Here is a 16148-nt window from a genome sequence, read left to right on the forward strand (position 1 = left end):
CCTTTCTTTCTGTCCCTCAGATCAGTAATTCTCAGAAATGCTTCTTTAGTCAAAGGAGGGTTCTTGTTCTGGAGATGCTACCGGCTCTGGTTTTAGTTCTGAGTCTTGCCTCTGAGGTTCGTTCTTTTGAACCGTCATCTGTAGACTTCCAGTACCGGGTTTGGGAGGAACAGCCGGCAGGAACTCTGGTCGGCCGTCTGGTGGACGACCTTCGACAGAGGGATGAAGGTGGGTCTCTGGAGGACTTCCAGGTGGTGGAGCATGGCCACACCCTTCCCTTCTCCGTCGGTGTTCGAGATGGGGTCATCTCCACCCAGAGCCGGCTAGACAGAGAGGAGCTGTGTCGGGGTTCCAATCTGTGTGAGTTGGCCTTCAGTGTTCTCTACAGGAAAAACGGTGCTGTGAACTGCTTGAGGGTCCATGTGGAAGTGATGGACCTGAACGATCACAGCCCCACTTTCCCCAGTGCTTTGCAGGAATTGGAGGTCTCAGAGACAGTCGGTCTCCAAATGAGAATTCCCTTGGACCGGGCAGTCGATCCAGATGCAGGCCCCAACAGCCTCCAAACCTACTCGCTGTCCATAAATACGCACTTTGATCTGGATGTGACAACTGCTCCAGGTGGGACAAAACAGGCAGAGCTGGTGGTTATCAAAGAACTGGACAGGGAGGTTCAAGCTCACTTTGAACTCACCCTGACTGCATGGGATAAAGGAAATCCCCCTAGATCTGGGAGCACTTTAATTCACGTTAATATCCTGGATTCAAACGATAACAGCCCCGTGTTTGAAGACAGCATCCACACCATGGAGCTCAGTGAGGACACACCTCGTGGGACAACGATCATCAACCTCAAAGCCACTGATCCAGACCAGGGTGCTAATGGTGAAGTGGTATATTCTGTCAGTAAGCACACCCATCCCGAGGTTCAGAGGCTCTTTACTGTGGACCCACAAACTGGAGCCGTGACCCTGAGGGGTCCTCTAGACTATGAGGCCGAGTCCTCGTTTGAAGTGATCATACAGGCCCGTGATCAAGGTCCCAATGCCATCCCCTCCCACTGCAAATTACACATCAAACTAAAGGATGTCAATGATAATGCTCCAAGGGTACACATGACCTGGACCCCACCCAACTCACCTGGAGCGACTGTGCTGGAAGGAGCAGCGGAGAATACTTTCCTTGCCCTGGTGATGGTTTCTGATGCAGATTCCGGAAACAATGGCAAAGTGAGCGCTTACATCCAGCAAGGATCTGGGCCTTTCACCCTGAAAAAGATCCACGGTGACAATTACATGATCATGACCAATGGCAGCTTGGACAGAGAACAGGTCATGCGGTATAACCTTACACTTGTTGCCCAAGATTATGGAGATCCTCCACTGTCCTGTGTAAAGCACCTTCCTGTTCTTGTCCTGGATGAAAATGACAATGCCCCCATTTTCTCCTCACACATTTACAAGGCATCTTTCAAAGAGAACAATGTCATAGGATACCACGCCCTCAGAGTTGAAGCTGATGATATGGACTTGCAGCTCAGTGGCAGAGTCTCCTACTTTATACAAAATTCTGAAGACATGGAGTCTCCTGTGGTAAACTTCTCCATTCACCCAACCAGTGGTGTGATAAGTGTCCAGAGGTCTTTGGATTATGAGGAATCCCATACCTACTCATTGATAGTGGAAGCAGTGGACCACGGCCACCCACCCCTCACGAGTACTGCCACTGTACACATCAACATCCAGGATGAGAATGACAACTACCCGGTTATCAAGGAGCCAAAACCAAGGAATGGTGTGGCATTAGTCAGTGTACCCGTTGATACAGACAAGGGTGAGATTGTGTCCGAACTGAGGGCAGAGGATGTGGAAGAGGGATCCACCAATTTGCCAGTCATTCCCTCAGTCAAAGGTGGTCTTCTGAGATTCCTGGCATCCACCATAAAGGCTGAAGATGCAGACTCTGGGCTGAATGGACAGCTCCGCTACATCATCAGTGGTCAACACCCTGGAGGACTCTTCTGGTTGGATCATGTCACAGGCCACCTCTTTGTAAACACAACCAATGCTACTGAGCTCATTGGGCAAACCTTTAAGGTTGACATTGTGGTTGCAGACTTGGGCAGTCCAAGCCTGGTCTCCAAGGTAACATTTCAAGTCACATTCATTAACCTTAAAGACCATCTGAAGAACTCGTCTCCCAGCAACCGTGGACAGCTGAGCTTCACCATGGTGATGGTGATCTGCTTGAGTGCCACCTGCTTGCTGGTCTTCCTGACCATTACTTTGGTCACGACAATATGTCGTCCAGAGAAACGAGACAACCGTGCTTACAACTGCAGACAGGCAGAGTCGAGTTACACCCGACACCCGCGGCGTCCACAGAAGAACATCAGGAAGTCCGACATTCAAATCATTCCTGTCATCAGGGGCCGAAAAGAGGAGCCTCAGGAGGAAGATGGTGAAACCAAGGCACTGGCTCCACCTCCTCTGATATCAGAGGACCAACAAACCAAGAGCCAGTATAGATTAATGACATCGGTCATAGATTCCAGCTTCCAATACCAAGACTACACCGAGCGGGAAGCTGATCTACCGATCAGTAACCACGGTAGAACACTCCAAAAACCTGGAAACATCAAACTGAATGGCACTTTCCCTGTGACCCCCACCACGTCATACCCGACCCTCCGCAAACCCAGAAACTCTTCATCATCATCCTTCCTGTCACAGTCAAGCACCTTGAAATGCCCAAATAATCCTGAACGGGACCAGGTCGGACCGCCGTGTTCAGCATCCCAAACAACTCCCAGGAGGCCGAAGACCTCAGAGGGACACGGAGAACAGGAAGTGATGCTGCAAAACCTGGTTCGACTTTCCATTGCTGCATTCGAGAATGCCATTGAGCTTTCTGCAGCTTCGCCAGAGGTGCAGGTGAGTCCCGTCTGATTATCTCAACACATGGTCGCGTTACATCCTCAAAAAAGAGGTTTTTTTTGTTATATCATTTTGTTCACTTAAAAATGTGAAATCACATTTAAAGCCCTGCTTACACCCCGTTCCCTGAAGTTTGACGAGAATCTGAAGTGTATTACAGAGGGATTTTCCCAACATCCTCTCTGTCTGCAGCTTAGACAGCCTGGGGGGGGTTGCCCCCCCACCATATCACGTATCAGGTTTGTCATGAAACCATGAGCGGGGGTGAGGTCAGCCAAAGTAAGCTGTGATGTGTTTGTGGTAATCGGACTCCACACCGTCACTTAATGGACTGAACCGAGCGCATGTAGACCAAAAACAGCATCAGGATTTCTTTTTTTAAACCTTTTGTTCTGATTCACAAGAAGGACACTCGGTAAAGGACATACTTCTGGCAAGACCCAAACACTGAAGTTAGCAATTATTAAACCAACTTTATTATAACACACACACATGCAGATTTATGGCCTGTTAAACATAAAAAACGTTTGAACTCTGAAGCATTTACCACTTTGTAATGTTGTCGTTCCTTCACTGAAAGCATTTAGCATTGAGGACATCAAGTGATGAGGAGTTTCAGTTGTGTGTTATTTTGTCCCATTCTTCCTGCAAACACATCTTAAGGTGTCCAGTAGTACGGGGGCGTCATTGTTGCAATTTTCATCTCCACACAGTCAGGACTGGGGACAGGCCCCATCCCTTCTTCTGCAGCCATGTCTTTGTAATGTGTACAGAATGTGGTTTTGTCTTGTTCAAAATTCATGGACATCCCTGGAAAATATATCTTCTTGAAGGCAGCATATGTTGCTCTAAAATCTCAGTGTACTTTTCTGTATTAATGCTGCTTCACAAAGTGTAAATGACCTTTGACAAGGACACTGACACAACCCCACACCAGGACAGACCCTAGCTTTGGAACTTGTTGCTGGTAACAGTCTGGATGGTACTTTTTGTCTTTGGTCCACATTCCAGAACACATAGTGTCCATTTCTTCCAAAAAAAAAAAAAAAAATCTGGGATACAGATTCATCTGACCACAATACATTTTGCCACTGTGTCATGGTCCAACCCAGATGCATCAGAGCCCAGAGACCTCAAAGCTGCTTTTGGACAAGCTTAACATGAGGCTTCATTTTTGTACAGTAAATTTTTAGGTGGTGGTGAATGTAATTCCATATTGTAGTGCTTAAAGGTTTTCCAAAGTACAGTTGTTTGCAAACGCCTGGGCACCCCTGATAATTTTCATGATTTTCCTTTATAAATCACTGGTTGTCTGGATCAGAAATTTCAGTTAAATATATCATATAGCAGACAAACACACTGATATTTAAAAAGTAAAATTAAGTTCATAGGATTTACAGAAAGTGTGCAATAATTATTTAAACAAAATTAGGCAGGTGCATAAATTTGGGCACCCATGTCATTTTATTGATTTGAATACATTTAGCACTAATTATTGGAACACAAAATTGGTTTGGTAAGCTCATTGACCCTTGACCTCCTTACACAGGTGAATCCAATCATGAGAAAGGGTATTTAAGGTGGCCATCTTCAAATGTTTCCCCTCTTTGCATCTCTTCTAATGAGTGGCAACATGGGAGCCTCTAAATCAAATGACCTGAAAACAAAGATTGTTCAACATCATGGTTTAGGGGAAGGATACAAAAAGCTATCTCAGATATTTCAGCTGTCAGTTTCCACTGTGAGGAACATAGTGAGGAAATGGAAGACTGCAGGGACAGTACTAGTTAAGGCCCGAAGTGGCAGGGCAAGAAAAATCTCAGATAAGCTGATGTGAAGGATGGTGAGAACAGTCAAAGTTAACCCACAGACCTGTTCCAAAGACCTACAACATGATCTTTCTGCAGATAGTGTCTCTGTGCATTGTTCAACTATGCAGTGCACTTTGTACAAAGAGATACTGTATGATGCTGTAATGCAGAGGAAGTCTTTTCTATGTACACGCCACAAACAGAGTTGCTTGAGGTATGCTAAAGCACATTTGGACAAGCCACCTTCATTTTGGAATAAGGTGCTGTGGACTGATGAAACTAAAATTGAGTTATTTGGACATAACAAGGGGCAGTATGCATGGCTGAAAAGGAACACAGCATTCCAAGAAAAAACACTTGCTACCTACAGTAAAATTTGGAGGTGGTTCCATCATGCTGTGTGGCTGTGTGACCAGTGCAGGTACTGGGAATCTTGTTAAAGTTGAGGGTCACATGGATTCCAGTCAATATCAGCAGATTCTTGAGAAAAATGTTCATGAATCAGTGACAAAGTTGAAGTTGTGCCGGGCTGGATCTTTCAACAAGACAATAACCCTAAACACTGCTCAAAATCTACTAAGACATTCATGCAGAGGAACAAGTACAATATTCTGGAATGGCCATCTCAGTCCCCAGACTTGAATATTATTTAAAATCTGTGGTGTGATTTTAAGTGGACTGTCCATGCTCGGAAACCAACAAACCTGAGATGTTTTGTAAAGAAGAATGGTCCAAAATACCTTCAACCAGAATCCAGACTCTCATTGGAAGCTATAGGAAGTGTTTGGAGGCTGTTATTTCTGCAAAAGGAGGATCTACTAATTACTGATGTATTTTTTTCTGTTGGGGTGCTCAAATTTATGCACCTGCCTAATTTTGTTTAAAGAATTATTGCACACTCTCTGTAAATCCTATAAACTTCATTTCACTTCTGAAATATCACTGTGTTTTTTGCTGATCCAAACAACCAATGATTTATAAAGGAAAATCATGGAAATCATCAGGGGTGCCCAAACTTTTACATACAACTGTAATCCCTTGTCCATGTGGTTATATCAGCGATTGATGAGTGTCATCTGAGGGATCAGAGATCACGGGTGTTCAGGTTCGGCTCGCACCTGTGCCCTTTGTGCACTGAATTTTCTCCAGGTTCCTTCAATTATCTATTGATATTCTGCACTGTAGAGGGAGAAATATGTAAACCTCTTCCAATCATTCTTTGAGGAACATTGCAATAATTTTCTCACACATTTGTGACAACTGGAGATCCTCTGCTCAGGGCCGACCCAAGCCTTTATGGGGCCTTAAGCAGAATTTCATTTGGGGGCCCCCCTACCATCACCTCAACACCAGATGCCTCATTATTCCATAGGCTACACTGTTATGTGTGTAACGTACCCACAATCATTAGCATTATTTGTAATTATCTTACATCATACAGGTGTCATTCTTGTTTTTAACCTTAAAGGGGTAGCAAACTCATAAATATGTTTTAATTAACTTCTACATACAGAGTGATGTATAAGTATGGCTCAATAATTTAACTATTTGAAAGTAACATCAGCAGGCAGAAGAATGCATTTATAGTAAACACGTTAAATAGTTTAATTTCTTTCAGATGTGCAATGGTGTGCAAAATGTTCAATATCCAAATACAAAATAGAATCAAATGACATTCACATTATCTACAGAAAAATAAAGTTGTAATCAAAATTAAATACTTAAATAATAAATACAATACTTAAATAATCTCCAAAATGAACATAGAAATCCACAACATAACAGCAATGTTTGTGCATAGCAATGCACAAACATTGCACTGGGGGCTACTGAGCTACTTTTCCCCACCTTTTGCACCAAATTACTCTGAGGAGTTGATCTGCCCTGCTGTTTAACTCTAAGTTTTTCTTCGTAAGGAAGACTATCAAATGGCTTCACCAAAATCCGGTCCACAACATTCAAACCGTCTGCCATTATGTGCAGCTTGCTACCTAGCTAGTTCGCTAGGTGGGACTGGAGCGAGGCTAGTGTGAAGTGTGTCCGCCTGTGAGTGCTTTGTGACGGTGGAGGAGCTCAGCAGCACCCGCTGCTCGGTAGGGACAGAAACTGCGATAGAAGTCAGAAAGGGTGATAGAAGTCAGTCTCCAAACACAAGCAGCTACAAAAAAACCCACCAGAAATAGAAGCTCGATTTGTCGCTACTCGTTTTTAACAAAGAAAATGCGGCTAAGAGGATTAGGAAAGTCTCCGGTTCAACTCAGAACAGAATGAAAATGCTCCCCCGGATGTTTACACCAAAAGATCGCTGATTTTTGCTGTCAATCAAAAAGGAATTCAGCCTCAGACAGATCATCCAATCATCATACAGAAGCTGAGCTGAGGCCAGCCTACTGCCCCATAGACCCCCAGACACCTTGAGCGTACGATGGGCGGGACAAAACCCAGGATTTATCCAATGACTCGTCTCGTTTTGCTGCATGCTTTGTGTCATCGAAGTCTGTGGACGCTCAGCGTCCACACAGTTTAAAGCACTGTGAAGCTGCGGGTTTGAGTGAGAGGAAAGCCGCGTCGTTACCAGTGCTCAGAAGCTGCTCTGAACAAAAGTGAGCGCGTTGTAGCGATATATTTATTCAATGACAGTACATGATTTTTTGACATTTTAGGGGAAACTGAAGCTTCCCTTGCAGTCTTAGAGCAATCGCCTCTGACTTTAAGACACCTAAAGCACTTTACACTAAACGAACGGAGCATTTCGCAAATAATGACAACAAAAATTGTAATATTGGACATGCAAACCTACCTTTGTCTTGTTGTTTTTTATCGTCTTCCAACTTCTTTTTTCTTTTCTCCGCTCCAGAGGGATAATTTCTTTTCTGAGACATGACTTGCACTCACTTCTTTCCTCACGATTAGTCATCGACCACTTGACCCAAGCGGTGCATCTAAATTTGCCCAACGGTGGCAGCAGCCAACAGGAGGCATCAATTAACCTAGTATTGGTATTTTGTCAAAATGAATTTATTTTTGTTCGGGTGTAATACAATTTCGTTTAATATAATTATTTCGTTCAATATTATTTTAATTTCATGTATATATTTACTTTTTTATCACGTCTCGGTGCTCTCGGGACCCCCTGGTGGCGTGGAGGCCCTAAGCGACCACGTAGTTGGCGTATGCCTCGGGTCGGCTCTGCCTCTGCTCAGCTTTGCTCCTCAAATGTCAAATGAATGGTTACTTAGGGAGACTCACATGACGAGTACTGATGGATTGATTGAATTTAATTTGTAAAATATTGTACAAAACATAAAAATATATCATGTACTTTAAAATATTCATATAATGCAATAAATCGTAAACACTTATTTCCATTGTGGTCCGTCACTTGCATTGTGAAGGAACATCAGCAACCACATTTTGGTCCCGGCTCAGTGTTGGGGACTTTTCAACAAGGACACGCCCACATTTCACCTGACAGCGAAACCCATGTGTGCACCAAGACCGGTGTGAATGTTGAGTCAAAGTCAAGACCAAGACTTCAGGATTTTGAAGGGACAAGTCAAGAACAAGACCTTAAAACGCCTCAAATCTGAAGTTGCAATCGTGTCATGATTCTTTTTAAATTCATGCTGTAAAGAGATTTTATTTTATTTTATTTTTTGAGGGTTGAAGAAACCAGATTTAAAGGCGGCAGGTTGCTGACTCCTTGTTGGGGGTCAGTTGGGTTAGTGGATCCCTGGGATCTCCTGGTGCCAGTCAACACAAAGTTTTTATTATAATTTCTAATTAACGTGTATAATGACACTCATCCGACAGAAAGAGAGATGGAGTAGAACTGATTTAATGTCCGAGATGAGAGGAAGGAAGTGAAAAGGTGGTCTCAAGACCAAGACCGGGTTGGAGAACTACAACATTAGTTTTAAGGTCAAACAACATAAAGAAGCAGATGGACAGATGGAGTGAGACTCACAGAACCGTTTCCAAACACAGACCTTTATGGAGGCTCATTTTAACTCGTTTTAACTCTCCGGTGTTACTCTCCAGCTCATTAAAAATGCTGCGCTGGTTAAAACAAAGGAATGCTGTTATCATGGGCCAAAGTCACTGCCAACACCCTGCAGGAAGAAAGAACTCGACCCCCTCCCACATCCTCACGTGGGTCCCGTCAGAAACAAGGTCAGCTTTTTTCTTTTTTTTTTCACCCAGCATGCCCTGCTCCCTCCCTGTTGCCCCAGTTAGCATTTTGTCTCCACCCTGAAGGTTGCAGAGGAAGCGGCAAGGATGTGGATTACTGTGTCACCTCCACACAGGCGTCCAGCCTTTCGAGTCCATCCTGAAAGGAAGCCACTCGAGAAGAATAGGCTTTTACGTCCCACCATTTCCTGCCAATGGAGTGCGCGTGCATGTGTGTCCACACAAAGTTATGATTCTGCTCAGTTACTTCCAAAAGAAAGAACATTAACTTCTACAAGATCTCCTCTTTTAATTAACATAAGACGATTTAATTGGCTGCAGATGATCAGACATTGTTAAATTAGTTTAAAACATTTTTATATGATTGACTTTAAATGGATCCAAAGCAACAGAAACATCCTTAGAACGGCTTCTGTCCAGGTGCCGAGTCCACGCCATCATCTCACCTGACTACTGGTCTGGTTGGGAACAGACCACCTGACCATAACCATGACCTGCAGTGGGTCAGTGGTGACACATCAGGTGGTTTTGTAGTTTACTTTGAACCATTTTAAACTGACATTACCTTGTTTAAATCAACTTTTAAATATTGACGCAATAGTTATGAACCTGCTTTCATTGGTAACAAAAGATCCTGGCCCAGGTTAGGGGTTGGATTAGGGTTAGGGTAGTGCTGGATTAGGGTAGGGGTTGGATTAGGGTTAAGGTTAGGGTAGAGGTTAGATTAGGGTTAGGGTACAGGTTGGGTTAGGGTAGATGCTAGTTTAAGATTGGGGCCGAGGTTGGATTAGGGTTAAGGTTGGGATAGAGATTGGATTAAGGTTAGGGTAGAGCTAGGTTAAGATTGGGGTAGAGGTTGGATTAGGGTTAAGGTTGGGGTAGAGGTTGGGTTAGGGTAAGGGTTGGGTTAAGATTGGGGTTGAGGTTGGAGTAGCATTAAGGTTGGGGTAGTTGTTGGATTAGGGCTAGGGAGGGGCTCAATTAATATTGTGTGACTATTAATCAATGTGTCAGCATTGATTAATAGTCTCTGGTCCCCTCCCCTTCCGGGGTACTGATGAGGCGTTTAGCAGGCTGACATTAAATAGGTGGCTGGCGCAGTTTTGTAGACAGCAAGGCTTTAGCTTTATTGATAACTGGCCTTCGTTCTGGGGCCACCATGGCTTGCTGATGCCGGACGGCCTCCACCCTACTGGGGAAGGCGCCGCCATCTTGTCTGCGAACATAGATAGAGCTCTACAGGGAGGGTTACATTAGGAATCTACAGAAGGAGCACGGAGCAGGTGATTAGAGACCCTACAAGGCTTATGACAAATGTGTGTGTGGAATCCATTATCTTAGCGGGAAATTTAGTGCAGAAAATCCACTATGGTGATAGTGCAGTTTATTTGCCAGGGAGGGAATTTCAACAAGTTGAGACTGTGGCCTGCTTCTGTAGTTGTGTCCATAAAAATCATAGAGGGATATGCTTTCCAAACGTAATACCCATTAGATATTGGATGATGTTGAAATTGAGGATGGCCCAGTGGTTGTTCCAGCAATAGCAAAGATTTCGTTTCTGCTACCTACAACGCGCGTGGAATGTCTTAAACCCAAACCTACTTCTAGGCATCTTATATATGCTACTCTGGAACCACCCCTAAACCCAAACACTTCAACTGTCAACCCCACTGAGGTCCTTAGACTGGGTCTCATTAACATAAGATCACTGTCCTCAAAATCATTGTTGATCAATGATCTAATTATTGATCATCACTTAGATATGATTGGGCTATGTGAAACCTGGCTTAAACCTACAGCTGTCCTCCCCTTAAATGAGGCCTGCCCACCAGCATATACATTTAGTCACGTCCCTCGTGATGCGAAGCAAGGCGGGGGTGTTGCTCTTATTTATAAATCTAGGTTTTAGCTTAATTAGCTGTGGGGGTTACAATATCACTAGTTTGAGCATCTGATTCTCCGCTCTGCTCAGGATAATTACACATTGCCAAGGTCAGAAGAATAAAAATCAGTAGTATTACTTTGTCACTGATATAGGCCTCCTTGGCCATATTCTGAATTCTTAGATGAATTTGGTGCATTCATCTCTAACTTGTCAACTAGTGTAGATAACATTCTGATCATTGGTTGACTTTAACATTCATATAACTAAGCTTTCTGATCCCCTCTGCAATCAGTTATGGAAATTGTGGATGCATTAGGATTTCAGCAATGCATTCGGAATTCGCGCACATTAGTGGAATACCCTGGTATTGGTTCTCGCACGTGGTATTGCTATCACGAATATTGACATCATGCCTCTTACATCAGTGGTGTCTGATCACTCACTTATTAAGTTTACAGTTTCGCTGCCGTGTTTAGTAGAACAACAACCTTCTATATCTTTACGGCTATGCATCAACTCCTCAACTAAGACTGAACTCAACGCTAGACTGCCTGATGTCTTAGCTTCACATTTGACAATACCAGTCAGGAGAAGACTTGTGGATAGTTTAAACTCAGTGCTCAAAACTACACTCGACATGATTGCACCACCTGTGTTAAAACCGCGCTCCCCCAAATCACCGTCACCTTGGTTCAATGATTATCTGCGTGACCTCAAGCATAAAGCAAGAGGTCTAGAATGGAAATGGCGTCATTCAAAATATTATTTAAAATATTATAAAAGTATTTCACCTTGCGTCGCGTGATGCTATCTTAGACTATAAGCATGCATTATTGGCTACAAAGCGGACTTACTACTCTGATTTGATCAACAAAAACAACTCATAACTCAAAGTTCTTGTTCGACACGGTGGCAACACTTTTGCATGGACAATCACCTGTAGTTCGCTCTCCTTTTACAGCACAAGATTTCCTGGATTACTTTGGGAAGAAAATAGAAGACATCAGGTTAAACATATCCCGGCATGCCTTAATCCAGCCACTACACCCTGCTATAGATGTGGGCGCCACTACTGAGTTATACCTAGATTTACAGGAATTTGACAGTATCTCACTAGCATGCCTGACAAAACTCATAATGTCAACAAAAAGCACAACCTGTTATTTGATCCTATACCAACAAAACTGTTTAAGGACCTGTGGCCAACTCTTGGGCCGACTGTGCTGGAATTATTAATCTTTCTTAACTTCTGGATATGTTCCTAAATGTTTCAAATCTGCAGTGATTAAACCATTCTTAAGAAACCTAATCTTGACCCTAGTGTATTGACAAACTATTGGCCGATATCAAATCTGTCATTTTTCTCTAAATTCTGGAAAAAGTGGTGTCACGGCAGCTCGTAGACTATCTTACTGAGAATAATCTCTTTGAGCCACTGCAGTCTGCTTTTAGAAAATATTCCACAGAGACGGCTCTCACTAAAGTGGTGAATGATCTTCTGCTTACAATGGATTCGGACACCAGTATGGTTCTGTTGCTGTTAGATCTCAGTGCTGCATTTGATACAGTGGATCATCATATTCTACTTGATAGGCTGGAAAATCATTTTGGGATTACTGGGAGTGCCCTTGCATGGCTGACGTCATACTTGACCAGTCGTTCTCACTGTGTTTTGTACAGTAACACTACCTCTAACCTTAGTGACATGAAATTTGGGGTTCCACAGGGGTCTGTCTTAGGCCCCCTGCTTTTCTCCCTTTATATAGCACCCCTTGGGCACATATTGCGGTGTTTTGGGATTACCTTTCACTGCTATGCAGATGATACTCATTTATACATGCCAATAACTGCTGGTAATCTCGTTCACATAAAATCCTTAGAAGATTGCCTTGCAGCAGTGACAAGTTGGATGACTGGAAACTTCCTACTTTTAAACTCTGATAAGACTGAAATGATGGTTCTTGGTCCAGTGAGACATCGGCATCAATTTGACCAGGTTAATGCTCAGCCTCAGCTCGTGTGTCTACATCACACTGACAAAGTGAGGAACCTTGGGTAATTTTTGATCCTTCGTTGTCCTTTGTCCTCCACATTAGAAATATTACTCGGACTGCTTTCTTCCACCTGCGAAATATAGCAAAGATTCGTCCCATCCTGTCTATGTATAGTGGCTGCACTCTAGGTTGTGTTGTTATGACTCCGCCTATTTGCTCCCTCGCGGATGCGAACTCACGAGCTCCCGGCAATGGGAGTTGGACTCTCTAACCAGAAGGCTAAAACCCAGGCTCTGGCCTTGTGACCAGAGAATCCTTTTTTAGCTGTTGGGAGTGAGATTTACTAACTACATCTGCACAGCGACACCTGCTGGCCTCTGTTACACTCACCCCCCTAATCTCACTCCCATCCGGGTACACGGCACCATTGTAGCCGATGCACTCTGCGTTGTGTTGTTATGACTCCGCGAGCTCCAGCATGGGAGTCGGACTCTCTAACCAGAAGGCTAAAACCCAGGGCTCTGGCCTTGTGACCAGAGAATCCTTTTTGAGCTGTTGGAGTGAGATTTACTAACTACATCTGCACAGTGACACCTGCTGGCCTCCGTTACATATGGCTGATGCTGAGACCCTGCTCCTTGCATTTATCTCTTCTTGACTGGACTACTGCAGTGTTCTATTTTCTGGTTTACCACAGTCTAGCATTAGGGGTGTCCAGTTGGTTCAAAATGCTGCACCCAGACTTTTGACACGAAGCAGAAAGTTCGACCACATTACACCCATTTTGGCATCCCTTCACTGGCTTCCTGTCCCAGTGAGATCAGATTTTAAGGTTCTGCTACTAACCTATAAAATTATTCATGGACTGGCACCCTCCTACCTAGCTGACCTAATTAAACCTTACGTACCGGCCCGGGCTTTACGTTCTCAGGGTGCAGGACTGCTTTGTGTCCCTAAGGTGAATAAGAAGTCTGCGGGTCACAGAGCTTTCTCTTATTGTGCCCCTGTTCTGTGGAATGATCTCCCTGCATCAATAAAACAGTCAGATTCTGTGGAGACTTTCAAGTCCAGACTTAAGACGCACTTATTTTCCCTTTCATATGGCTAGCATACTGGTACAGTTTTGTTTTACGCTTTTTACTCTTTTAATTCATTTTATTAGTAATTGGAGCGGGCTGCGGCCTCAACTTTATCTAAATTCTGGGTCTTTTAGTGAAGTTTAGGGCTAGTGGCCGGCGATCACCTTAGTATTTCTCTGTTTTTCTTGTTGTTTAATGCTGACAAATTATACAGTATTTCTTGTTTTTTTGATGCCTGATTCTGTTTTTTCTCTCTGGTTAAGGTGCAGCTCCATCCAGAGATAGGAGTTGTGTCCGTGAATTGTTCTGTGAATTGTTCTGTAATTTATGTTTTGTAGCATGGCCCAAGCAGAGTGTCACCCGTTTGAGTGTGGTCTGCTTGAGGTTTCTTCCTCAGAGGGAGTTTTTCCTTACCACTGTTGCTCTGGGGGTTGGTAAGGTTAGACCTTACCTGTGTGAAGCGCTTTGAGGCAACTCTGTTGTGATTTGGCGCTATATAAATGAAAATAAATTAAAATTTAAATAAATTGAAATATTGGGGTAGAGGTTGGATTAGGGTTATGGTAGGGGTTGGGTTAGGGTACGGGCTAGGTTAAGATTGGGGTAGAGGATGGATTAGGGTTAGGGAGGGGCTAGGTTAAGATTGGGGTAGGGGTTGGATTAGGGTTAAGATTTGGGTAGAGTTTGGGTTAGAGTAGGGGTTGGGTTAGGGTAGGGGCTAGGTTAAAGTTGGGGTAGGGGTTGGATTAGGGTTAATGTTGGGGTAGAGGTTGGATTAGGGTTAGGGTAGGGGTTGGGTTAGGGTAGGGGCTAGGTTAAGATTGGGGTTGGGGTTGGATTAGGGTTAAAATTGGGGTAGGGGTTGGATTAGGTTAGGGTAGCGGCCAGGTTAGGGTTGGGTAGGGTTTCTATTCATCACCATCCAGATAATACATGCTTTATGATGTCACGGTGATGCCCCACGATTTTGTCCCCAACATTAAAGTGACCACCTGCAGAGGAACAACAACAAAACAAAAAGACTGAAGGTTTTGATTAAGAACAGTGACGTTACTGAGGTGACAAATATATCAGAAGAGCTGGAAGAAGATCACATTTTAGGAGAACATCTGCACATTCCATGTGCATGCTACATGGTAACTGGCTGTGCTAGGCTAGTTAGCAGAGTCTCTGCCCAGATAAGGAGCGATTGAAGTGAATCCATTTGGGTTATTCAGTGTGTTGGTCCAGTTTTTAAACTTAATATTTCAAGAAAGTATCATTTTACAGAACTGGCTGTTGGAGCAGAGTGCTAATATATTAGCGTTTTCCACACTTGTATATTTGGTTAGTTTGAAATTTCACTTCACGAACATGAAACTTCAGCCAGAAGAGCTGAGATTTGATCTGTTTTCTTTTATTAAAATTCTTTGTTCCACCATCAAGCTATAAAACTGGACATGAACAGTTATTTCACTGTGCACAATTTCTCTAGTCTCAGCCACACAAGCCCAAACTCCTTCAGAGTTTTCTAGGCATGTTGGTGGCTTCCCTCACTGATCATCTTGCAAGGTCACAGTTTTTGAGAAGGTCCTCCTCCAGACAGATTTACTCTACAGCACCAGACTGTTTGTCTTCATGACTGATGGATGTGAAGTCCAAGAAGATGTTCATGTGTTCGTCCTCTGACTGCTCTACAAGCAGCTGGCTGTAAAAGTGATGATTTGTATATTTGGGCTGTTGGGTTTCTGATGTCTGTAATTTTTCAGTTTTTAATGTGATGTTTTTGAATTGAAGCTAAAAGTTGACTTGATAAGAAGATTTGGGTAGCTGCATTTAAATGTCAGTCCAAATACTTACGGACCGACTATGAAACAGGACTTTGTCATTTAACCATCAACTTACTCCTCGTCTTCTCTGCAGCAGATCTCCCAGCTCCTCTCCCTCCTCCGGCAGGGACAGCTGCAGCCCAGGCCAAACTTCCGCGGAAACAAATACTCTCATCGCAGGTTGGTCACCTTCACCTTCCTCACGTTCCTCACCTTCCTCACATTCCTTTCCTTTCTCACTTTCCTCATGTTCCTCACTGTATTTATATAGCGCTTTTCCATCTGCATCAGATGCTTAAAGCGCTTTACATATCAATGCCTCACATTCACCCTGATGTCAGTGATTTTCCGGTCAGGCTGGGATTTGAACCGAAGATCCTCTGGTCTCAAGCCCAACGCTTAACCACGAGACAATCCCTACCCCTAACCTCACCTTCCTTACAT

General features: G+C 43.7%; 1 protein-coding gene across 2 annotated transcripts in view; it reads left to right on the forward strand.

Moving 5' to 3' along the window:
- pcdh12 (protocadherin 12) overlaps nt 1-16148 on the forward strand; it is a 31466-nt gene that overhangs the window by 1609 nt on the left and 13709 nt on the right. Inside the window, exons 2-3 of one of the 2 annotated variants that reach the window (XM_034182278.1) lie at nt 21-2933; nt 15799-15884. In XM_034182278.1, coding sequence (XP_034038169.1) covers nt 75-2933; nt 15799-15884 — 2945 coding nt within the window. In that variant the 5' untranslated portion in view covers nt 21-74. The remainder of the gene's footprint in view (nt 1-20; nt 2934-15798; nt 15885-16148) is intronic. The other variant, XM_034182279.1, reaches the window with a different exon arrangement.

The sequence above is a fragment of the Thalassophryne amazonica genome, chromosome 11 (genome assembly GCF_902500255.1).
Source record: "Thalassophryne amazonica chromosome 11, fThaAma1.1, whole genome shotgun sequence".
NCBI lineage: Eukaryota > Metazoa > Chordata > Actinopteri > Batrachoidiformes > Batrachoididae > Thalassophryne > Thalassophryne amazonica.